The sequence below is a fragment of the Nuphar pumila genome, chromosome 15 (assembly GCF_984573655.1).
Source record: "Nuphar pumila chromosome 15, dmNupPumi1.hap1.1, whole genome shotgun sequence".
NCBI classification, from domain to species: Eukaryota; Viridiplantae; Streptophyta; class Magnoliopsida; order Nymphaeales; family Nymphaeaceae; genus Nuphar; species Nuphar pumila.
The window spans coordinates 62943380-62970366 of NC_143263.1; the positions used below are offsets into that span (position 1 = coordinate 62943380).

General features: G+C 36.4%; 1 protein-coding gene across 1 annotated transcript; it reads left to right on the top strand.

Moving 5' to 3' along the window:
* The first annotated feature begins 424 nt into the window (after positions 1-424).
* LOC149815449 (putative E3 ubiquitin-protein ligase RF298) lies at positions 425-3330 on the top strand. Its single transcript, XM_089990548.1, has 2 exons — positions 425-2632; positions 2797-3330. Exons 1-2 carry the CDS (start codon positions 425-427, stop codon positions 3328-3330), a joined length of 2742 nt encoding a protein of 913 aa, XP_089846674.1.
* The last annotated feature ends 23657 nt before the right edge of the window (positions 3331-26987 follow it).

Here is a 26987-nt window from a genome sequence, read left to right on the forward strand (position 1 = left end):
ATTTTGTCGGATTTACGTCAGAATTGGAGTATCTACCTCGCTTCCTTGTAGAATTTTAGTATATTGTTCATCGAGTTTGATTATTGTATATCCTTCATAATTTGTTGGTTGCAGGCTTTTCTTATCTGTATTTTGATTAATGTTGGTGTTCGTAACTAAAATTATAGTGTGTGCTGTTAATTTTCTGCTATTTTGTTTTATTTATACTCGATTTTGTTCGTGGGTCATGCTGTTTCTTGTGGATTTTGACGTCTGATTAGTCATCTCTCTCTCTCTCTCTGTGCTTTTTTTTCGGAATTTTTATTGACCAATCGTGTTTTTCATCAGAACTAGAAATTGGGTGGTGGTGGATTTGAGGATTTGCTGAGAGCTATAAGAACAGGGCATATCCGATTTTGTGATTTTGAGTATAGAAATGGCAGCGATGGTTGCTAGAGGCAGTCAATTATCACCAACTATTTCGGTTCAAGAGAGAGGGAGTAGGAACAAGCGGAAATTCCTCGTTGATTCCCCCCTTGTTTCTTGCACTGACTGTTATCCCAATGCTGGTAACTATGTCAGCAATCCTACTAAGTGTTCGTCGCCGATGGTGGAGGTTCCAAATTATGAGATTCTTGACGGAAGGAATGTGAACGACCCTCACATTGATAAAGACAGTTGCTGCAATTTGTGTGGCTTTGCTCAGCAGCAGATTGACCTTGTTAAATCTGCTTCGGAAGCATCCACTGCAAGATTAGGTTTAGTTCATAATGAATTCTTGCAGGTGGAGGAGTCTCGAGAAGAATTGGAGAAAAATGAATTCCAGGATGCGGATTGGAACGAACTTACTGAGGCTCAGCTCGAGGAGCTGGTCCTTAGTAATCTCGACGTAGTTTTCCAAAGTGCAATTAAAAGCATAGCTTCATATGGATATGGCCAAGATGTTGCAAAACAGGCTGTGTTGAGGTGCGGGCGTTGTTATGTTTGTAAAGATCCAGTGTCCAATATTGTTGATAATGCACTTGCTTATCTTAAGAATTGGCAGGAGTTGGATTCCAAAGATCAGTTCTTTCAAGACTTGCCACAGTTGGAGAAGTATATTTTTTATGAGATGGTCTGTGTCTTGAGGGAAGTGAGGCCGTTTCTCAGCCGAGGGGATGCTATGTGGTGCTTGCTTATTTGCGACATGAATGTTGCCCATGCATGTGCAATGTATGGTGATGCCTTGGGCAATTTTGGTACTGATAATTCCGAAGGCTCTTCTGTTTCAACAATTCCACAATCAAAGGATGAGGAGTCTGCGAGCTTGCCCGAAACCAGTTGTTCAAAATCAAATCATTTGAATGATGATTGTGCTCCACCATCTGTGATGCATGTTTCAGGTGGAATCCCCAATTTACCACCCACAAAGTCTCCCTTGTCAGCCAATGCATCTTCCACTATTCAAAACACTGAAAAATTGTGTTCTTTAGATCGGCTGTCCAATGAGACAGCAAGTTCCTCGTGCTGTCCTTTTTCTGCAATGTTAAAAGATGAAGATGTTGTTTCTAGAATTTCTTCATCTTATCTTCCGAAGGAGTCATTAGCTATTGGCAAGAAGAAATTTACAACACATGTATCCACACCAGATCCAAAATCTGCATTGGAAGCATTGCAGCTGGACTCCTTTGGAAAACACCATTCAAATAATTTCGGAAGAGTACATTTTGGACCGATATCTGATCAAGCTGAAAATAGACACCGAAGGAATGATGCTAAGGTTTCTTCAAGAGCAGCCAAAAGCAGTAAATCTGGTGTAGCCTTTGATAGAAAACGGAATTCTGGTTCTAGTTCTGGTGTCATGACAACAAGAGGTTCTACACAGGCATACACTTCCGCAAGCACAGGAAAGCCAAACTTGTTGACAAGTGCTGGAGTGTCTGTTGATGGAGGATGCATCCAAAAGACCGTGAATGGCCCACCAGCATGTCCTCTGACAAAAACAGACCTTTCTTTATCACTCACTTGTAAGGGAAATGAGGAGCTAGAATCAAATCTAAAGCTCCCTGATATTCAGGAGGGGGCTGAAAGTTATGATTTCTCACACCTTTCAGCAAACCAAATCTTTGGCCACAGTGCTGTACCTGATGCAAAGGATGAAAAGCTACTGAGATTGGTATACCATGCACGAGATTTACAAACTCAATTGCAAGAGTGGACCGAATGGGCACATCAGAAGGTAATGCAGGCTGCTCGAAGGCTGAGCAAGGACCAAGCAGAACTTAAGTCTCTGAGGCAAGAAAAGGAAGAAGCAGCTCGCTTGATGAAAGAGAAGCAAACACTGGAAGAGAACACCATGAAGAAACTTTCAAACGTGGAAACAGCATTGTTTAAGGCTAGTTCACAGGTTAGGCATGCTAACTGTGCCACACATAGGCTAAAGTTGGACAATCTAGAGTTGAAGAAAGAGGTGGAGGCTGCAAATCTGCATGCTGCAGAGGCAGCTGCAAATTGTCTGGAAGTTTCAAAGAAAGAGAAGAAAACCTTGGAGAAGATCCATTCTTTGGAGAGGCAGAAAGAATTGTTTCAAGAGGAGCTCACAACTGAAACACGCAAACAATCTCAGTTACAGCGCCAACTTATGCAGGCTAAGGAGTGTTTGACGCAGCTTGAGGTCAACTACTCACGATTATTTTCGTTTTTGAAATATTTTGTTTTAGCATGCATTTATGTTTACAATTCACACCCGATATTTAAATTCTAGTCTGTAAGGTTTTACCAGAAAAAAGTTATCACATCAGGATATTACATATGATGTCTTATTTGTAAAACTTACAGGATAGGTGGAGACAGGAAGAGAAAGCAAAAGAAGAAGCACTCAGGCGGGCCAAGTCTGAAAAAGAAGAAAGGAGGCAACTTGAGTATACGGCAAAGTCAAAGGAAGATGTAATACGATCAAAGGCAGAAGCAGATTATCAGCAATATAGAGATGAGATTCGGAGGCTTGAGAGTGAGATCACTCAATTAAGATTGAAGACTGATTCATCAAAAATTGCTGCACTTACGTGGGGTGTGGACCACAGCTATGCCTCTCGTGTGGCAGACACTAAAAGTGTTAAACATCTTAAAGATGGCAATCCTCATCTTGCTTATCATGTAGGTTTCCAAGAATCACTAGATGGAGATGTACAACGTGAGCGGGAATGTGTCATGTGCTTGACTGAGGAGATGTCTGTCGTTTTTCTTCCTTGTGCACACCAGGTCGTGTGTATGAATTGTAACGAGCTTCATAAAAAGCAGGGCATGAAGGATTGCCCTTCTTGTAGGACTCCCATCCTGCAAAGAATTTTTGTGCATTTTTCTGACTCTTAGTCTAACTCCGCCTGTGTAGTTATACACTGCCGGTCCCAAGCCCGGATAAAGGAGGAGGGTTGCGATAGGCCTGTGACAGCCAGCATAAAAACTTTGTCATATCCTATGAAAATGAACCAATATGAGAATTTCGTTGGGGCGTTCCCTACTGAGCGACGCGCTGTACTCTCTAGGCCCGGAGGCAGTGATAAATGTGCAAGGGTTGCTAGGTCGTCGCCCAGAAGCGACGCGTCACACCGGCGCCCGGGTGTGGTGTCAAATAGGCAAGGGTTCCCTCACTTTGTTGGACGGGTGGGGGTAAAGAAGTTAGTCCAAGACCATAAAATTAGGTTAGCCACTTGGAACATAGGGTCTTTAACTGGTAAGTTGGTAGAGTTAGTAGATGTTATGTGTAGGAGAAAGATTGATATTTTATGTCTTCAAGAGACCAAATGGGTAGGTGAGAAAGCTAAAGTGATAGAACCTTGGGGATATAAGATTTGGTATACAGGAATAAATAGGAATAGGAATGGAGTAGGGATTGTTATGAGTCGTCAGTTTATAGATAATGTAGTTGAGGTCCGTAGGAAGGGTGATAGAATTTTACTTATTAAATTAGTATTAGGTACGGATATTATTAATATTATTAGTGTTTATGCACCTCAAGTAGGTTTAGATGATTCCATTAAGCATCAATTTTGGGAAGATTTAGATGGAGTAGTACAAGAGACATCTTATGGAGAAAAGCTTTTCATCGGCGGTGACCTTAATGGACATGTAGGCATTAGTAGGGATGGATTTGAGAATATCCATGGAGGCTATGGTATAGGAGAAAGAAATGAAAGTGGAGAAAGGATTTTAGATTTTTGTTTGTCCTATGATATGATCTTAGCAAACACTTGGTTTAGGAAGAGGGAGTCTCACCTAGTAACATTTAAAAGTGGGGTTAATACGAGTCAAATAGATTTTTTCCTACTTAGAAAGAGAGATAGGGGTTGTTGCATCGATTGTAAGGTTATACCAGGAGAAAGTGTAGCTACACAACATAGAGTCTTAATTTTAGATCTTAGAATTAGACAATGCCGCAAAAGGGATAGGCATAGGATAGATCCTAGAATTAAGTGGTGGGCACTGAAAGGAGCTAAACAAGGAATGTTTGTAGAGCAGGTAGTTAAGGAAGTTGATTGGTGTCTCGAGGAGGATTCAGAATCAATGTGGAATAAGATAGCGGGTGGTATGAGAAAAGTAGCTAAAGAGGTATTGGGTGAGTCTAAAGGCGGTGCACCACTAGGTAAGGATACATCATGGTGGAACGAGGATGTCAAATTAGCTATTAAGGTTAAAAGAGAGTGTTATAGAAATCTAAGTAAGAGTCGTGATAATGAGAATTTGGAGAAGTATATGATAGCAAAGAAGAAAGCTAAAAAAGTTGTTCGAAACGCGAGGGCTAAGGTATATAAGGAGGTTTATGACAAGTTGGATACCAAAGAAGGCGAGAAGGATATTTATAGGCTTGCAAAGATGAGAGATAGGAAATTGAAGGATTTGGGTATGGTTAGATGTATCAAAGATGAAACGCAAAGGGTTTTAGTCAAAGATGAGGAGATTAAGGAGAGATGGAAAGATTATTTTGATAAGCTATTTAATGATAGTCATGCTCAAGATCTTGGAGACTTCTCCATTCCTTTTCATGAGATAAATCGTGACTTCATGCGCAAGATTCAAAAGAAAGAAATTGCAGAGGCTTTGAAGAAAATGAAATCAAGAAGGGCAGTTGGCCCAGATGGTATACCTATCGAGGCTTGGAAATGCTTGGGAGAGAAAGGTTTAGAATGGTTGACAAATCTTTTTAACTTGATTTGGCGAACAAATAAGATGCCTAATGAGTGGAGGAAGAGTACTTTGGTGCCTTTATATAAGAATAAGGGTGATATACAAGATTGCACAAACTATCGTGGTATAAAACTCATGAGTCATACTATGAAACTTTGGGAGAGGGTGATTGAGTCTAGGTTGAGGAAGGTTGTCATGATATCGGAGAATCAATTTGGTTTTATGCCTGGAAGATCAACTATGGAAGCTATACATCTTCTTAGACAACTTATTGAAAGATATAGAGAGATGAACAAAGATTTGCATATGGTTTTTATTGATTTAGAGAAGGCATACGATAGAGTACCTAGGGACGTTCTCTGGTGGACAATGATGAAGAAAGGTGTTTCTCTCAAGTACATTAGTATAATTAAAGATATGTATGAAGGAGTAGTAACCAATGTCCGCACTTGTGGAGGGGTGACAACCAATTCTCCTATAACGGTTGGGTTACATCAAGGATCTGCTTTAAGCCCTTTCCTATTTGCGATAGTGATGGATGAACTTACGAGATCAATTCAAGAAAATGTACCGTGGTGTATGTTGTTTGCTGATGATATTGTTTTGATTGATGAGTCTAGAGCTGGGGTTAATGCTAAGTTAGAATTATGGAGACAGACATTGGAAGCTAGAGGTTTTAAGTTGAGTAAGAGTAAGACTGAATATATGGAATGTCGGTTTAGTAAGCAACGAAGTAGTGATGGGAGTGTAGTGAAGCTTGGTGAGCAAGATATACCGGTGAATGATTATTTCAAATATTTGGGATCCATCATTCAAAAGTATGGAGAAATTGATGGAGATGTAAATCATAGGATAAAGGTTGGGTGGATGAAATGGAAAAGTGCTACTGGAGTGCTGTGCGATCGTAGAATGCCATTGCGGTTGAAGGGAAAGTTTTATAGGACGACTATTAGACCCGCTTTACTATATGGTACGGAATGTTGGGCTGCCAAGAGACATCATATTCAAAAAATGAGTGTAGCTGAGATGCGGATGCTTAGATGGATGTGTGGAAATACAATAAAAGATAAGATTCGGAACGAAGAGATACGTAAGAAGGTAGGTGTTGCACCCATTGAAAATAAGATGCGAGAGAATCGTTTACGGTGGTTTGGACATATTCGGCGAAGGCCTAATGATGCTCCAGTTAGAAGGTTGGAGAAATGGGAAAATATATTAGTTAAAAGAGGTCGGGGTAGGCCTAGGAAGACTTGGATGGAGATGATAGGAAAGGATATGAATGCTTTGAACCTCACCGAGGACATGGCGTTGGATAGAAATGATTGGAGGAAAAGGATTCATGTGGAAGACCCAAAATGAATTTCTTTTTGGTTCATATCGCTGACCCCAATTGTTTTGGGATGAAGGCGTAGTTGTTGTTGTTGTTGTTTCTGACTCTTAGTCTCTCTTGCTGTACGAACCCAGATGCATAAAAGAATTTCAATAATGATTGTGGGGTGTTGGAAGTGGATAATGAAATAGAATCATTTCCTCCCTCGGTGAAAAAAGGAAAGAACAAGAGATTAAAGAACTCTAAATATCTAATTTGATATTTTAATCTCAAGTAATATCATTACATGCTTATTGTTTACTAGAAGATTTCATTGTGTGGCTTCGTTGTTAATTGTGATGTTTCTATATTAGGGGATACCGTTTTGTTATTATGCTCCTTGGGGTTCTTAACTTTTGAACCATGTATTATGTCAGCTTCTTTACTGCAAAGGCTTCTATGATTTAGATCTCCATAACTTGATGATTATTCTTTCTAGCTTCTTAGTGTAGCTTATAACTATATAATAAGGATATGCCATATGCATTGCCCCATGAGAATCTTCCAGAAGGTCCAACTAACTTCTCATAGAAGGGCACTTTGGTTGAATAAAACCATTGAGATGAACATCAGTTTTGATGCAGGCAATTTCAGATTTCAGCCCTTGTATCCTCTGTTATTTTTCGACTTTTATGTGATGCAAATTTCTTTCTGAATTGTTAAATTCAGTTTGCATTGTTGCAATCTTTATCCCATCAATGTCATAGTAGCAGATTGGAATGCTTAAGGTTCATAGGTTTTGGGTGTATTCAACCCCCTCTCAGCAACATAAGATCATTTTTCTGCGGAGTATCTTTTTCTCCTACTTTCTAGCACTGTTGTTCTAATCATCACATCCTTGCTTCTTTTGGCTTTACTATCTCCACATATTTTGGCTGCTTCATATTTTTTATGAAAATACGACTATGTTACATGTTAAATTAGCATTCCAACTCTCATTCCTAGTATCTAAAATGCAGAACAAATAGAAAAAAGCGAGTTTGATATAATTATTTTTTCTATATTTCTAAGTATTGTTCCAAAACCATGAAGAAGAATTGGTTTGTCTTTGATGCCTGTTAATATATATATATATATTTCTGTTATTGTAATAAGGATTACCCATTAGGGGTATTTATGTAAATTACCTCAATGTAATAGGCTGTGTTCATTAAGAGCACAAGAGTCTTTTTATTTTTTTGTTTTTTATTCATTTAATGCATGTCCTTTAGCCATAGCTAAAGGGCTGTTGGGCTAGTCCCAACCCATGTGCATTGTATTGTGCCTATTTAAAGGCACCTTCTCCCCTTGTAAAGTTAATGTTTTCACTAAGCATTTTGCATAATAAAGATTATTATTTTTTATGTTCTTGGCCCTTGAGTGGCCACTTGTGAGTGTTCTTAGTGATTGACCCATAAGCGGTCATTGTTCTTATATATTGTTCTTGCCCATAAGAGGCACCTCTTGTATACTTTTTTGTGTTTCATTACATGGCATCTGAGCTTTGATGCTCTATTGTTGTAAGCTAGATTGGAAGGCTTCTTGGTGGATAGTGAGTATCGAAGGAGCATCGGTTCATTGCCTTGGGAAGTATGCCACGTCAACTTTCTTCCTTTTATCTATCTATCTTTTTATTCTTCTCTCCTCTCTTTGTGTATTCATAAAGGATGAACGGGAATTGATCGTCACCATACCCGTGAGACTAAACAACTATATGACGTAGGCATCCATAGTCAAGCACAAAATTTGAAAAAAAGGTCTATGGAGCTTGGTGGATGGATCTTTCAAAGAATCAAAACGACAAAGAAATTGCGCTACAAGGAATTGAGATGAATAAAGCCGTTGCCGATTATGAGAAAAAAATGAAAGGAGTGGAAAATGTGTCATTTCAAAATCATTGGATGGCTCATTAATAATGTAGACATCAAATAATGTTCTAGCTTAACAAAGTTCGGAAAAGCTAGTGATGCTTAGAAATATCTACAAGATATGTATTCTTTAAAGGACATAGTGCATACATGTAATCTTCAAAAGAAAGCAAAAACTATGACCCAAGGCAAGATGAGCATTAGAGATTACTACACTTCCATCTCTCTCATTTGGGATGAGTTAGCTCTTTTAGAACCTAAGTGGCATTGTCCACTTGATATTTATCTTCGAGAAAAACAAATTAAATCATAGTACTTTTATTATTTTGTAAATGGTCTTAGACTCAAATTTGAAGAAACCAAATCAGACTTTCTTCATAGAGGAGTTCCCTCAATAGTAGAAACTCTTGAAGAGTTAACTATGGAGGAAAATAGGTTGAAAAAACCTTCCTCCATCAAAGACGAAGAATTTGTGCTTGCTATGTCAAGACTCAGAAATCACAGGACATACAAACATCCTTATTTTGGAAGAAGCACAAATGAATACAAGTATAAGTCTAAGAAGAAGATCATTTGTCATTATTGTAACGAATTGGGTCACATCACGCCATTTTATCCAAAGAGATAAAAAAAAGGTAGCTTCCGTAGGACCATTGTATGAAAGAAATGGTGTAGATGGAAGCTCCAAAAGCATTAGAACGATGACATTAGCTCAACTAATAGACGCTCTACAACCTATGTTCAAGAACCAAAGTTCTTCCCTCTCTGATGTGACTGTATCATCATGCATTGATCTTGTTAAGACTTCTTGGATTCTTGATTCTGATGTTTCTTTTCATATGACTCAAAATGAGTTAAATTGATCTATGCTTCCATCCGCCTTGTACTTAATTTTGTATACCCAACAACAACTGAACATGTTGCCGCTAGACATCACATGAAATAGGCTGTTGTTGAACATTACCTTCCAACTAAAGATTAGTTGCTCTTCTTGAATAAAACTATGAAAAAAACTGAAAATCCACCGATAACTATTGGTTATGATTTCAAACTGTGACTTGAGGAACTTCATTAGAATGAACAGATTGAGATTGAGAGGGTTCATAGATGTTCCTCTCATTTTGGACAACATGATCATCATGTTTTAAGGGAGCATCACTTGGCCAAAAAGACTTGAAGTCACCCTCCTTTACCTGTTTTTCTGAATCAACATTTGACATGCACTCATCCTCATGAAAAGTCACGTCTCGAAATCACCAGCCTTTGAGTTACAAGATTAAAGCATCGATAGCCCAAATATTCATTGTCATAACCAACGAACTCACACTCTTGAGCCTTAGGTGACAACTTATTTTACAATGATCCATGAATATGCACAAAGCATCTACTTCCGAAGGTTCACATAATAGAGTAATTAAGATGTTTTCCAAAAGGCAAGGAGTATGGTGATTCACCTTTTAGATTCAAAACTTGTCATACGATTAATGCAATACTCGGCTGTGTGAAATGCTTCGGTCCAAAGATATTTTTTAACTTTTGAATCAATTGGCATGGTCAACCCTATCTCAACTATATGTCGTTGCTTCCTTTCAACCACCCCATTTTGTCAGGATGTCTTTGGGTAAGACATCTCTCATAATATACCATTCTCGTGCAAGTAATTAGTAAAGGTCACATATACATATTCACCACCACCATCACTACAAAATTGTACATTTTTTTTGAAAATCTGGGTTTCAACGTAATACTTGAATCTTCGAAACACTTGGAATACTTTATCCTTGTGTTTCAAGAAATATCTTCAAGTATATTTAGTGAAACCATCAACAAAAATTACATAATACTTGGATTTAAACATAGACAAGGTTGGGGCTGCATAATGAATCAACTCAAAAGGAAACAAAACTCTTTTATTAGAGGAATCAAAAGCGAGTTCATGACTCTTACGCAAATAACAGTTCAAACATAAGAAAGATACTTTGAAAGTCTTGCCTCATAATGAGATAAGACATTCATTACATATAATTTGAATAAAACTGGAATTATAATGACCAAGCCTAAGATGCCAAAGTTCAGTTTATTTATTAACTTCATAGATTTTGATGAATATTTGGAGTAAGAAAAGTGTTGGAAAGACTAAGACAACCATGACAGATAGGAACAATGGCAATTCCTATGTGTGTGATGGGATAATGTTTCCCATCACCCGTGACTATTCTACCATTACCACAATAAGGCATTAGACTCGAGGGTTTACCAGAATCCTCCGTAACGTGGTGTGCAGCCCCTGAATCCACAAATCATGTATTGGATGCTCGTATTGATCTTTATCAGTGATGACTCAACTGTTATTTGCTTATGACCATATTCGTCCTTATGGATTAAATCTCGTAATATTACAAAATTTATTGTGTTTGCCTTGATTTGAATATTATTTTCACTATCACCGATATCGGCAATATTTTGAAAATATCGCAATAAATATTGATATTTTAAGGTAGCCGATATTAAAGGTAATATATCGTGATATTTTTAAAATATCGCCAGAGGACAAAATATCGTAATATTATTACAATATTTTTGAGAAAAATACCTTTTTTTTTTAATTTTAAGTTTGTATTTTCTGTTTTTTTGTTTCTTTTATATTTTAAAACCTTCAAAACACATTTCTTTATATTTTTGAAAGAAAAATAATACAAAACATATTATTTTCTTAACTTTTTTGTTGTTATTCATATTTTTTTCAATTTTTTAAACTCCCGAGATATTCTCAAGATTTTCTGACTTTTGAAAATCTCTCTGAGAAATACCCTCACCGAGAAATTACCTTTAACGATACAGGTGACTATGATTATTTTAAATCTTCTTGCTTATTGACATCAGTTTGATTTCATTACAATATTTTTGCCTCTTGTTTTTCCACTTTTCTCTCTTATTTGAGTGTCATTTTTCTTTGGACAAACGATCTTATTTTTTATCAATTTACAATCATGGTTGTGGTGAGTTATCTGCATCAGTTGTACCTTATGGTATTGTTTGCAATTTTATAATCATTTGTGAGGTGAGGTATGTGCATCTCTTGTGGTTGTAGCTGATATTCAATTGTCAGTTTAGATAGCCGGTATTGCTGGTGCATTGTCACTAGTATGGTTATTGCTAACATTTGTTTTTGATCTCTTGTGCTATGTGCCGATACACTCGAATTTTGAGGGTGTTGAGATGGAAGTCAAAGAGGTGAATTACTTGTGGTGAGCAAACTATTGTTAAAATTTGCAAATATCATTTTTTTTGCTATGATTTGTTGTTATGGGATTTTTAAAATCTCTCTATATTTTTTCTAATTTTTTCTGCTACCTTTTTTTGCCCTTTTGTGGAAAATGGTTATTCATTGAAAATTTTTCATGAATTATTATGTGCATTAAACTTGCCTTAATTGCATGTTGGATATATATGTTGAGGATATTTAGATTTGTTCCATGATGGTTATCTTGCATTTTTTTTGTATGAATTTAATTAATTAATTCTTTCTTTTTTGTGAGCTCCTTTGATCTCTTACATTTAATATACATGGATTTTGTTTAGTATAATCAATGAATCATACCTTTATTTGAAATGTTTACCTAAGCCTCTAGAACTTTATTTATGCATAATTGTTTATATCTTCTTGACATTTTATGTCTAATATATGTTTATCTTTTGGACTTTAGTGGTCAAAATTCTACTATGTTTAGTATTTTTCTTGAAAAATATGCTGATTTTATGGTTATGATTGTCTAAACGCGAATTCTTAAAAAATGTTCATTGTGTCTATCTTAATGGCTATTGTATCTTACTTGAAATGTTGTTGTTTTTTCTAAAATTTTAAAATTATTGCTTAAATTTTTTTGATACACACTTTTAAAAATGTTTAGTTTATATATTACCTTTATGTTTTATTGGTGTGCTTAACCATCCTCTCTCTCTCTCTCTCTCAATATATATATATATATATATATATATATATATATATATATATATATATATATATATATATATATTGTAATGAAGTATGCAGAAGAATCAAGAATGCAAATATATTCACAATGTCCAACAATGGACTTAGCACAAAGAAGAAATTCACTAAGGGATAATACAAAAGGCTTTGTAACAAGGCTACACATATAAAATAATACTCTTTTTATTAAAAGAGGAGCTCACAAAAGCAATACAAACACAAGAGGGGAAAGCCCCTATTTATACACTTCAAGGGGGCTCCCATAGAGTCGTTAGGAGCCCTCAATGGTCACATTTGTGACCGTTAGGGGCCCCAACGACTCTATGGTGGGGCCTCCTATGTGGCTTCAAAAAAGAAAAGAAAAGAAAAGAAGAAAAATAAATACCCCTATCAGGTATTATGTGAAAGACCATAATACCCCTATCAGGTATTATGGGTATTTGAAGAAATACACATATATATATATATATATTGATACATATATTTTAATACCCCCCTCAAACTTTATGGGGGAGATGGCCGAAAGTTTGCCGAGGAGAAACAAGAAGCGGGGAGCAGGAAGTGCTTTAGTAAAAAAGTTTGTGAGTTGATATTCGGATGTGACGTATGGCAGTGTAACTGTCCCATGAAGATACTCATCACGAAGATAATGACAGTCTATTTATATATGTTTGGTCCGCTCATGGAATGTGATTGCTGGCAATATAGATGACACTTTTGTTGTCACAGCAAAGCTTCGAGGCACCGAAAATTTCAACTCCCATATCTTGAAGAAGACTTCGAAGCCACACAAGTTTCATTATAGTGGTTGTCATAGCTTGATACTAAGCCTCAGTAGATCACAATGAGACTTTTTATTGTTTCTTGCATCTCCAAGCAATTAGCGAATCTCCTAAAAAGACACAAAAACCAGTAGTTGAGATTCTATCATTTGGGTTTCCTCTTTAGTTAGCATAAGTATAGGCAAGCAAATTTAATGAAGAGAGTGATGATAAAAATAGCCATTTAGTTATAGTGTTTTTTATGTAGCGAATAATCTGAAGCACGACACTCATATACACAGTTGTAGGAGCATGTTGGAATTGGCTAGCAGAGTAAACAACGTGAGCGATGTCTAGTCTGGTGATGGTCAGATAGGTGAGAGATCCAATGAGTTGTCTGTAGGGTGTAGGGTCATCCAGAAGAACCCCATCCTCCAACCGTAGTTTAGCATTGATAACCTCTGGAGTCTCCACCTTTTTGTCATCTGAAATTTCAGATTTGGAACATATATCTGCAGCAAGTTTCATCTGTGATAATATATACCCTCGAGAAGAGTATGCAACTTTAATACCAAGAAAATATATGAGGAATCCCAAATCAGACATATCAAAGTTATCTTTTAACATATTTTTAACATTAATAATGCCACTTTCATCATTGTCTGTGATGATCATATCATCAACATAAAGCAAAAGAATAACAATACTATTACCTGCACTTTTAATAAAGAGAACAGTGTTAGTATAACAAGAATGAAATCCCAACTTGACTATGATAACACTAAATCTATCATATCAAGCCTTAGAAGCTTGTTTAAGATCATATAAAGCTTTTAATAATAAATAATTTAAGGGTTTGACCTTGTTCAAGAGTAATTCTCGGCGGGGGGTCCATATATACTTCTTCGTTTAATTGACCATTAAAAAAGGCATTTTTAACATCTAATTGGAATATAGGTCATTTCTTAGATGATGCTACAACATTGAGGGTTCGAGCACTAGTCATTCGAGCAACATGAGCAAAAGTCTTCTCATAGTCAATGCTGTATTCTTGTGAGTGTTCCTTAGCCACTAATCTTGCTTTATATCATTCTAAGGAACCATCACTTTTTGTAATAACTTTGTAAACCCAATGGCATCCAATAGCTTTTTTATTTGGAGGAAATTGAACTATTTCCCAAGTTTTAGCCTTCTTTAAGGCATCTAGTTCTACCCTCATTGCTTCAATCCAATGCGATATATTTTTTGCTTGATTATAATGAGAAGGCTCATAGTATGAATGTAAGGCTATTAGAGAAGCTCTATAATTTGGTGAGAGATTCATATGAAACAAACCTATTAGGTGGGATTGATTCTCTAGAGGAGCGCCTAAGGAAAGTTTCTTCTAGAGGTTCATTAAGCCGCAAGAATTTTTCTAAAGTACTAATAGGTTTCTCTTGCTCACGCCGAGTGTAAACATGTAGATTGTCATCATTAGTTGGTGATGTTTCAATATTATGTGTATCTTCTAATATTTCTTAATGACTAGAAGTTTCATCATGTGTATCTTCTAAAAGATCATTTAAAAACATATATTCAATTTCATTTTATTTGTCTAATATTTCAAATCTGTTCTCATCTTCTATAAATGTCACATCTTTTGAGATATATAACTTATTGTTTTTATAATTAAAACATCTATATCCCTTTTGATTTTCACCATATCCCAAGAATACACATTCAATAGCCTTTGATGATAATTTATCTCTTTTATGTAAAAGAACAAAGCATTTACTTCCAAAAATACGAAGATGATTGAAATCAGGTATAATTTTAAAAAAGTTTTTCATAAGGAGAGATATTATTTAATTTTGAGGATGACATTCGATTGATTAAGTAGAGGTTAACACAACTTCAGCCCAAAAAAATTTAGGAATATTTTTAGAAATAAGTAATGATATAGTGGTTTATGAGATATGCCTATGTTTTCTTTCCGCTAGACTGTTTTATTGTGGAGTTCTTGGACATGATCTTTGATGGCAAATTTCATGTTATTTTAATTATGCGTGAAATTCATTTGATAGGTATTATCCTCCAGAGTCAGATCTAAGAATAGATATGTGACTTTGAAATTGATTTTGAATTTTTGCATAAAATTCTTTAAAAAAGGTGAAAACTTCTTTTTTAAGATTAAGAAAATAAATCCATGCATATCTAGTATAATCATTAATAAAGGTCACATAATATGAGTAACCACCTTTAGATAGAACTAGAGATGGTCCCCATACATCAAAATGCACCAATTCAAAAGGCCTAGTTGAAATAAAGGTTCTTGAAGGAAATAGAGTAGGCTTCATTTTTTCAAAAATACAATATTTGCAATTGATATCTTTTTCTTTACAAAACTTGTTTTCAAAAGGAAAACGATATATTTTAAAATAACTTGGATGTCCAAGTCTTTTATTCCAAGTTTCAATACTTTTATCTTGGACATAAGTACAAAAAGAGTTTGTAGGGAGTGTCAAGTGATCCATGTAGTAAAGATCTCCCTTTCTATGGCCTTGCCCAATCCGCTTTCCGGATTGGAGCTCCTGCATAAAGCACCCTTGAGATGAGAAAGAGATTTCACATCCATGGTCGACAATTTGGAAAACAGAAAAAAGGTTGATATTTATTTTAGGAACTATTCTTACTTTTGGAACAAAAAAAAACTAAAACTTTTTAGGATCTAGAGTTCCAATTCCATTTATTTTGAGAAACGTTTCATCGTCCGTAGAGACACAAGATATTTTTGAATTGGTGCATACATTGGTTAAAGCATTTTCATGGGGAGTCATGTGGAAAGAAGTTCCGAAATCTAAAATCCAAGAAAACGTACCAAGAGGTGATGAAGAGGCAATGGCGGCACCGAAGGTGGAGGAAGTAACCTTTAAGATTTGTTAGAGAGCCATGGATATTTGACCAAGAGTGTCCTTGAGATCCCGGTTTTGCCTTCATCTTCTTTACTGAAGGATTCATCAACGAAAGCCACCTTAGGCTTGAAAGTCCCATTTAATGATGACATATTATCATCTTCCTTCCACCATTCCCTTGTTTTCCAAAATGAGGTGGCTTGTATATTTTAACATGATTGTCGGGTTTAGATACGGTAAGAACTTCATCCATGCTTTTACTCATGCCATGTCAAGTTCCTTCTTGAGTAATTTCGGCAATGACATCTTCTAATGGAGGAAGAACGGACTATGAAGGAGTGAAGATCTCACTTGTTCAAATTCAGGACGAAGCCCAAATAAAAATTAAAATAATATATCTTGTTTTATTTGTTTTTGTCTAAACTCAATATCCTTTATAGCCACCTATTTAGGCTCTAAAAGAGCCAATTCATCCCACAAAGGGTTTAGAGCACTATAGTAATCTTGGATGCTCATATCCTCTTGTTTTATAGTTCTAACTTTTTCTTGCAAGAAACAGGCTCTTGCAAGATCTTTTAGGGTATACATACCCTTCATAAAAAACCAAGCTTCATTGGCTCGGCGAAATTTAACAATATTAGCACATACCTTTAGTTCAACATTATTCATAAACCATATTAGGATTTTTGCATGGTTGCTCTCCCGATCTTCCACTTGTCGTTGATGGTCTTCTATTGCTTTGAGGTGAGCATCTCCCTCAAGAGCTTTTTCTTGACCTCCTTCCATCTTTGTGAGCTTAAGTTGAGGTTCCAGAACGATCCCCATTACATAACCCCAAAGTTTCTTTCCTTTGAGATTATTTTTCATTGTGGATGCCCACATCATGTAATTTTTTCCATTGAGCTTGAATGATAGGTCAATCTTGGTCTCCATTGCTTCAATAAGAGAATATATAAAAGTGGAGAGAGCGACAAACTTTCACCTTGAAAGAATCAGATGACTCTGATACCATGTAATGAAGTATGCAGAAGAATCAAGAATGCAAATGCATTCACAATATCCAACAATGGACTTAGCACAAAAAAGAAATCCACTAAGGGATAATATGAAAGGCCTTGTAACAAGGCTACACACATAAAATAAACACTCTTTTAATTAAAGAGGAGCTCACAAAAGCAATACAAACACAAGGGGGGAAAGCCCCTATTTATACCATTCAAGGGACCACAAGGGGGCTCCCCATAGAGTCGTTGGGAGCCCCCAACGACTCTATGGTGGGGCCTCGTATGTGGCTTCAAAAAAAGAAAATAAAAAAGAAAAAAGAAAAAAAAAAAGAAATACAAAAAAGAAAAGAAGAAAAATAAATACCCCTATCGGGTATCATGTGAAAAGACCATAATATCCCTATTAGGTATTATGGGTATTTGAATATATATATATATATATATATATATATATATATATATATATTGAAACTATATATAATCTATAGTTATTCTTAAGTTTTATCGTGTTAAAACTCATTTTTGTTTAAAACTATTTAGTTAGGATGTTTTGTTTTGTGTAGTTGGAACCTTTGCCTTTTGTTCTCTCCATAGGTTCTTAAAGATAAGATGGGTTGAGAAAGTAATCTCTTTCATATATCATATCATGAAGATGGAGATAGCTAATGAAGGCATTTAGTGATAATCACCAATGAAGATATTCTAAGACTTGTATTTGCAGACTTCTAATTATCACACTGTAAGTTTAAGGGAGAGTGTTAAGTTGTACATGTAAGTATATATATATATATATATACATATATATATATATATATATATACATATATATATATATATATATATATATATATTAGGGGCACATCAGTCCTTTTGTATTTTTTAATTTTTTTCCTTTTTTGTAATTCTCTTTTAATATAAGAGCTTTATGGTCAAATGACCATAAAGTCATTGGGAGCTCCCAACGACTATATGGGGCTCCCTTGGCCCCTTTTGAGATATATAAAAAGGGACATCTTGTCCCTGTTTTTGTGAATGCTTTCCTAAGCATTCTAACTCAATAAAGATTTATTATTTTTATGTTTTGTATTCTTTTGTGTATGCCCATTGGTGGCTCTTGTGATCTTATGTATTTTTCATTGATTGGCTTGTAGGACTTGTGCTTGTGCACTCTATTTTGATCATTGTACACCCTTTGTGGCTCTTTTGTACTTCTCTAGCTTTCATTACAGACTACACCATCAATAGATGCTTAATTTTCAATTTTGAGAGGGAATGTGTTATGTTGCCTTCTATGAAGTCTTTGCTCTAGTTTTAAGAATTATGTAGCTTGATTGTTGTACATACTCCTAGGGCTTGAAACTATGTTTGATTACACCTGTAATTGGAGGGTGTTTTTGTCATCTGTGTATAGATTTTTGCTCTGTAAATGTGTTTGTGCCTGATATTCCTGTGAAATTTCTCTGACATATCTAGCAGCACTGTTTCTATTTGGTTTGTATCTACTAGTCCTTAATTTATAGTCAAAGATCACCAATCTTAAGGGTGATTACCAGTAGCAACGTTCATCTCTTTTTCTGATGTCAAACCAGCAAACACCTCAACTATTTTATGTCTTCTCCAAGATATAAACCTTTTTTTGGTCAAAATAATGATTGTTTAAATTAAAACAGTATCTTATGTTGAGCTGGAGGGATGTTGGAGGAGCCTTTTGGAATTGCAGATGTTTAGGAAAGGGTGTTCAGGGTCATGGGAATGACTTTGACTAAAGGACAGAGGCCACAAAGTTAATGTCTGCATATGAAGGTTCCAGATCTCTGATTATTCAATCATATGTTTTGCAACGTGAGATTGATTGGGGTGTTGGGAGGGAGGAATACCATCATAAGTGGGGCTAGATATGATGATGGCAGTGTGATACTACTCCAGGAGAATAGATACTGGATTCATTTGCAGGAGGCCGAGATGTCCATCTTAGTCTTGAGTCTCCAAGGATATCTCAGTTATGGTATATTGACATTTAATCACTTTATTGTTGTGTTAGGTGGCTTTGCGCTTGCCATTGAAGAACAGTTCAGGCTTTGTGTTTGAATGACTTTGTGATCTTTTAAAGATTGAAGAACAATGCTACATTCTAAGGCTTTTAAACACCAAAAAAATTTTGTAAGCATTGTGGATGCCCATCGCTTTATTCTGAAGTTTGATCATCTGTCACTGCATAGATTTTGAAATGAAATCTGCTAGTGATTTTTTAGAATACTAAAAGTTACAGAAACGTTTAAAGAAAATGTTTGGCTATATCAAATGTGAGCTTTCAAGGAGGCAAGGCAAGCTAATCCTAGCTATTAAGGACCTTGATGATAATGAAAAGGAAAATGTCATCAACAACGAAAATTAGTGCATGCAATTCTAGACTTCTAGTCCATGTTCTGGCTTTTTTTGTTCTTTGTTCAATGTGGTTCTTAGGTGTAAATATTACATTTTTGTGCCTTGATCTGGATGTTGTTTGAAGATCGATATATCTTATCATAAATCCGTTGTGACATCCTTGATGCTTTAAAACTCAAGTTGAAATTTTCATGTATCATCTGATTCAATAGATGAACTCCAATCTTACATTTAGGGCAGGCTGCGAAAGTCATACACATGTTAATTAGTTTTAGATGTTATGACAAGACTAGCTTTTCAATGGTTGGTTTGCATCTGCATGAGCTCGCATTTTCACCTATTAGTTTCATTATTATCATCTCCAGAGCTACATATGGTAAATGAGGCCCCTTTTGTATTCTATTCGAGGAAAAGGTTTGATTGTGGTATAACTGCTTGTTGGGGTCCTTGAAACATTTATTTTTTGAACTTCCCTTAAATGCTATCACTTTCTCATTTATTCATGTAATCAAGTGTCAGTTTTTTCTCAAACTTAACTTAAATGTTCACTTTCTCGTTTTATTCATGTAAATCATGTCTTTTTTCATTGTTTCCCCATATTATTAGATCACATATCTCAACTTCATCTTAGATCTTTTCCCTGTGCACATACATTAGGAGAGAATCAGAGACATACATGGGAGAAAGCCATAGTCTCCTGCACATAATCCAAATAAATGAAGAAAAAATCCAAATAATTTCATCTTATATAAACATATTCTGCATGGACCTAACATGCATATTAAAGGAATATGAGTTGGAGGAAGTAGTACCATGAAAATGACACTAAGGAATGTAGGTAATTTAGAACTTGGAATGAATGATGAACATAAGTTGGGAGGCTAAGCCATGTGACTGGGACAAGATGACGAAGACCTCATGTCCACTATATACGTAGAGTGGAGAGGAAGCAGCATGGTAGTCCTCTTATTTAGATGCAACAAAGTGTGATGCATTTAATTGAGTACCTACATGTATATACTTATGCTTTTGTACAAACACATGAACAGATATTTGGCACAGTTTACATTATGTATTTCTTCCCTGTTGTAGTTATCAGATAAAGCAACAAGAATAGGTATTGGTTTCTCTATTGATCATTTTATACAATATATATAATTTATTAATATTAATTATAGCCCACTTATGCATATGTGAGTTGGTTCTCTCTCTCTCTCTGGACCCTACACGTGATCTGCATGGTTTGTTTAGTAGTAAATAGGTTTTGAATTATGTGATTATAACATGTAACCAGGCTTTTCATGAACCTCAAAAATCAATGGTTCACAATGTACCAAAACTTCGTCACTCAGAAAATGGAATTCTTAAACAAGGTTGCCAAACTAGGAAGTAGGAAATGATACGGAAAGTGAAAGTGAGAAACAAGGCATTTTAAAATTTATAGAAAGCGGGAGGCGAAGTACCAATTTGAAAGCGAAATATGAATAAAAAATGAAACAATATGGTAACTGAATAAGAATCAAACAAGAAACAAATAAAAACTAAAATAAAATTGATCATTTTTATATTTCATAATTTTTTAGTAAAAGAGTTAATTTTTTGTTAAAATTTAAGTTACCAATTTAGAGAAACTACATGGAAAGTGAGTGGAAGCGTGAGAAGAAATACATGAAAAGAAACATGAGAAATGTAATGACCCCAACTCATACCCCTTGAAAATGCAGATTTTTTTTTAAAACCATTGCGAAAATCTTCCCAAAAACCTGGGGCCTTTACAGTTTCACTCCTAATTGGATAAACAACCAACCATAATAGAGCTTACAATTATCATTCATATCAAACCAAACCTTTATTGAAAAAATGAGTAATAAGTTTTAAGACAAGTGCATAAAGGAAATGTGCAGAGTGCAATATCAACTAAATGAAACAAAAGGAAATAAAAAAAACCTGAGTCACATTGTCCATGTGTGATCTGTCTAGTAAGTGTGTGATACCCGTGACTCTCCCAAAAGCCAGTCACTTCACTGAACACTTGCGACTGCGAAAAAAATCACAGAAAGAGGGGGTCAAAAATTCAAAGAATTCTGCGTACAGATCCCTCTAATGAAATAAATGAGCATAAAGAACACATATACGATTTCATACAATAATTCAGAAGAATGCAACTATGATAATTATATAATTCAGCTAAGCATTCATGAAACATGAAACATTTATTAAGCATGAAAGAACATAAATCTTTAGCAGGAATTACAATTTAAGTAAGCAGGATGTTTCACATGCATTAGAAATTAAACATTATGTATCCACCAACATATAACAATTAAAAGAACAGATAAAATATGCATATCCTAATGCATAGCAGGATTATGCATGATTTATGTGAAATGCATGAACATTTTATTATTTATCATTGAAGTTTTCTTTTCCATATGCATGACCTGTTAAATGCATACAATTTAAGTTCCTCTTTTTTAATTACCGTTGCCCGCGGATACACCACACAAGTAAAATCTCTGAGGTCAAGTTAGGTTTTCATGGTAGCTTTACACACAAGTTGTATTTTATTACTGGGTTCCAAACTTAGCTCTCGATCGAATCACCTTCGAAATATTAGACATTCATATCTAATGTCGGGGATACTAGAGACACTCCACGCTCACAAGTGCTACTTCCTTGGTATACCAAAACAACAACTGTATCGAACATACCACTCTTAGGTAAAGTGACGGACTCTCCCTAAAACCGTGGTCAGGAGAAAGAACCTCAAAATCGAGTTCAGGGGTCAAAGTAAAACACACATAGTTTTTGTATCCTTGTGGTCCCCTAAAACTGAACCTCTAAGATGCCCATTCTTCAGATAAGAGATCTCAGTCCATACAATACATTGTTTCTTTTTTATTATCTCTTTATTAAATGCCAATTATTAAGTTTTTCAATTCAGCATGCAAAGATAAGGGCAAAAACTCGCATCCACCCCTGCGAGAACCATCATGGGACTCCCGCCCATTGAAACACATACAACAATGTGAACATAATGCAATAAAAATAAGTATGATTTTCGTGATGCATTTGAGATGATTAAAGAAAGAGCAACCCAAAGCTTAGGGCCTGCCAAGCTCACGGTGACTCATTACGATCATCAATGAACCTTAAGCAAAAACCATAACAACATGCCGCAATTCACATGCTTTCTAAATGCACATTCATAAATGGGGTTCTCAGTTGTGTGTATGGAACAAAGATATTTAGAAGCATGTTTAAATTTAATTCATGTGATAATGACAAGTGCACACATTCATTTAATGCACGTTTACATGTTTTCATCGTGTACATATTTATGTCAATACACATTTTCTTTGAGTGTACACATCAATGATAATGCATGTTCCCACTTATTATTCACATATGTGCACATTTACGCAACTACATAACCGTATGACCATATAAATCCCATGTATACTCATGCACCATGAGTAGGCTCCCTATTCAATATTATACATAGGCATGACACATGAAAGGTTATGCCCATCCCTCAGATCAAAATCAAAGTACATGCTTTCATAATAAAGTTCAAAAAAAAAAAAATCTGTGTACACATGTGATTCAATAGATTATGCCCATCAAAAAGCATACACTCAAGAAAAGGAAGAATGTATACCTGTTTGACTAAATTTCCTGGACTTAACACACACACACACACACATTTTTTTTTTCAAACATGTCAGCATTGGGCTCGGCTCTAGCCCAACCGAGCTGAGTTGACTGGGTGACCTGAACAGGCCCCCATACCAGCCCAACTACTCGGTTGGACATGTCCCTGGCAGGTCCCAGCCTGCTCCAGTCCAGCCGAGTGGCTGGACTGGGCTTGATGGGGCCCAAATCAAAGCCTAGGGCTGCCAAGCCAGCCCCAACTTGACTGCCGATACACAAGCCCCAACTCGGGCCTGTGTGGGAGGCTATGCCAGGGCCTGGCAGTCAGCCAAAGTCCACTTGGCTGGCTGCCAGTCAGCCCAAAACCCGCACCCAAAAAAAAATTATCCTTATTATTTGTTTTTAAACAAACTGCCCACATAGCTCGGCCTGTCAGGCCTACCGAACTGGGTTCGACTAGTCTGACAGCCGGCCTACAGACAAAGAAAACTCTTCCCTTTTTTTTTCTTTTGTAAGATACTGTCAAGACCCAACCAACTGGCTGGGTTCTGATCCAGTCCAGCCGGCTGGGCCTGACAAGGCACAGCAGGTCGTAGTCCGAGCTTGCGCATCACTTGCTAGCGTCAGGCAGTCAGCTGAGTATCACTCGGCTGGCTGCCAGCCAACCTGTGCCCCAAGACACATTGTTTTATTTTTTATTTTTAATGTACTCTTAAATAACTTTCAGAACCCCAAGCATGCTTAACCCAATACAAACAGATTTCAGTAAGCACGTACATAAAAATTAAACATAAAGAACCCATGCCTAGAACGAGTATACTCAAATTTATAAGACATACCACATGGATATGCAATAAACATCTTTTATTTCATAAAAGAACATACAACCAACATGCTTATACAAAAATTATTTCTACTCATAATACTTGTACATGCATCTATTATCATATGCATATTATGCAATAACCTAGGAGTCAAATTCACCATATAACAAGTGCTAAAAAGCTCACTTAACATGACCTAAAATTCTGTTTTTGTTTAAAAAATCCATACAAAAATTTTTTTTATATGAAAGGGATCGAAAATACCCATGTAAAAGAGGATCTATGGATCCTCATTCATGTATTCATGAAAGAACACATAGATTTAATTCTTAACCATGTATTTAGATCATGGTATAGCATGAGAATCAAATCGGTATTCGATTTCTCACTTATGACAAAAGAAGAGACCTGTACCTTCGATAGAAAATGAAAAATAGAGAAAAACCAACAGTGAAAAGGGCTTGAATGGGTTGTAGAAGAAGATCCTTTTCTTCTTCCTCCTCCTTTCTTTCCTTTCTCTCTCTCCCTCTCCTCTTTTCCCTCTTTCTTCTCTTTTTTCTTTCTCTCTCTCTCTTTTTTTCTCTCAACAAAGAGTGGGAGAGGGGGTGACACCCTCCACCCCCCTTTTTCTCCGGCTCTCTCTCTAAGAGAGAGTTCCCAAGAGGTGGAACTCTCCCTTAAGTTTCCTAATTTTTAGAAAAGAAACTACCAAATGTTGACTTTTCTACATTTGGTAGTTTTCCAATTTGTTTAAATCTTTTAAGACTCTATTAAGTAGGTATGAGGGCCCTCTCTTAAGGAGTCTCACTCAGCCATAAACCAAAATTCAGAATTAATATTATTTAATTAATTAATTATTAAATATTAATTAATTAGAAATATCTAAAAATTACCAAATTAATCCAGGAGGCTCCCTAACCTTATTTAACCACAAAATAAAGCTTGATATTCAATTTAAAGCTACAAAAACGTTGAGCTTGGATTTGGATTCGGATTCAAGATCCAAACCCATACCCAAAAAAATTGGAATAAGACCCAGATTAAATCCAAATTTACGTAGAACCCATATAGAACCCAAATCCATAAAAAATTAGATCCTAGGCCTTGGATCCAATCTGATCCAACTCCGGACCCAATTCAACAAATTGCTCAATTTTTAGAAAAATGCAATTTTTGAGCCAACCAGAACTCGAATTTAAAAAAGTAGAATATCATCGCGCTCAGAATTTTGAGACGCATCCAATGATATATTACACGAGTACCAAAATCTGAATGTTGCCTAAAAATAACCTGAATTTCGCTTGAATTTAAAGATCAAATTTAAAACTCTTTCTCACGCTTCGTTTGGCTCACCTTGACCTTGTCAATGAGATCTGGGTCAAGCCCAGACTAAAAGGCTTCACCCTAAAAAATCGTGCTTCAAACAATTTTCTCCCAGAGTTAGTTAAATTTTTGTCAAGATTATAAAATGACTAAGTACTAAAATACGAGATATTACAAGAAAAGCATATAAGAAGCATAGACCATGCATATAGGAAGCATAGAAAAAGCATGGAAAATCAAGATTCTCATGAAGTTTTGGAAGCAAGGACTATCACGCTTCCGAAGTGGATTTTCGAGAAACGAGCTTCCCACTTACCTAAGAAGCTTCTGATAACTCTGTTCTTACATCAAAAAAACACAATCCAAGGTCCTATCTTTAGGAAACAAATCATGCTGATGGCATCTGTGGTCGGATAGAGTTGATACAATCTGCGCCTATGATTTCTAGCTCAATAGTCATGTTCATTAGTACCAAATATTAACCCCTACACTACAAGAAAATTGTTAATTAGCGACGGAAATTAGCGACGGATTTTTTCCGTCGCTACTTAGCGACAGATTAGCTAGAGATAGAATCTGTCGCTAATTCACGACGGATTAGCGAGGAAACGACTTTTATCGCTAATCTGTCGCTACTTAGCGACGGATTCGCGACTGCATGTTTTTGTCGCTACTTTTTATTACAAGAACACCATTTTAGCGATGGATTTAGAGAGGGAACTCTGTCGTCGCTAATCCGTCGCTAATTAGCGACGGCGTAGCGACAAAATATATTCCGTCGCTTTTTTGGTATTTTGGTTTAGCGACGGAAACATTCCGTCGCTAAGCCATCGCTAAATGTCGCGTAAATCCCTAATCCCATCCCTCTTTCTCTTTTCCCTGTTTCGCTGTATTGCTCCCTCCCGCCGCCCGTCGGCTCTCACCACCGTCCGGCCGCCGCCGCTCGCCAGCCGCCGCTCCCCGTCCACCGCTCGCCAGCCGGCGCTCGCCAGTTGCCGCTCCCCGTCAACCTCCCGCCACCGTCCGGCGACGCGCAGGTAATCTTCTTCTTCTTCTTCTTCTTCACGCTGTACGCCCCTTCCCTGCCGGAAACGCAGGGGGTTTAACCCCCTGCCGTGCTTTCCGGCAGGGGGGGTCGACCCCCTGCCGGAAAGGCATGGGGGGTCGATCCCCTGCGTTTCCGGCAGGGGGGGTCGACCCCCTGCCGGAAACGCAGGGGTCGACCCCCCCTGCCGTAAAGGCACGGCAGGGGGTCAACCCCCCATGCCGGAACTGCCTTTCCGGCAGGGAAGGGGGTTAAACCCCCTGCCCTGCTGGAAAGGCAGTTCCAGCATCTAGTTAGAGTAGTTCATAAATTTTTATCGATTTGTTAGTTTGTTAATGTCTACTGGTAGTTAGTTTTACTTCAATTTGTTTTCTTGAAATCTGGTTAGTTAGAGTATTTCAATCTATTAGTCTTTTATAATTATATTTTTCTTAGATAGATTGGTATTTAATGTTCTCACAATCAGTTAGTTAGATTAGGGCTATTTGAATTCTTTATGATAGTGGTGGAAATATCAATTTGTTGGAGTTCGGAGATCATGCTGAGCATGATTTTAATGTAGGAATATGGAAGTGTTCTTATTTTTGGAGTACGGAGTCCATGCTAAGCATGGTAGTAGTTAGTGAGATATTGAAGTGTGTTTGCTGCAGGTACATGTTTGCCATTTATTTGATATGAATGATTATGATGTATTGCAATGTTTGATGTAATTGTATCCATGCTTGCATGTAGTTACTTTCAATTTGAT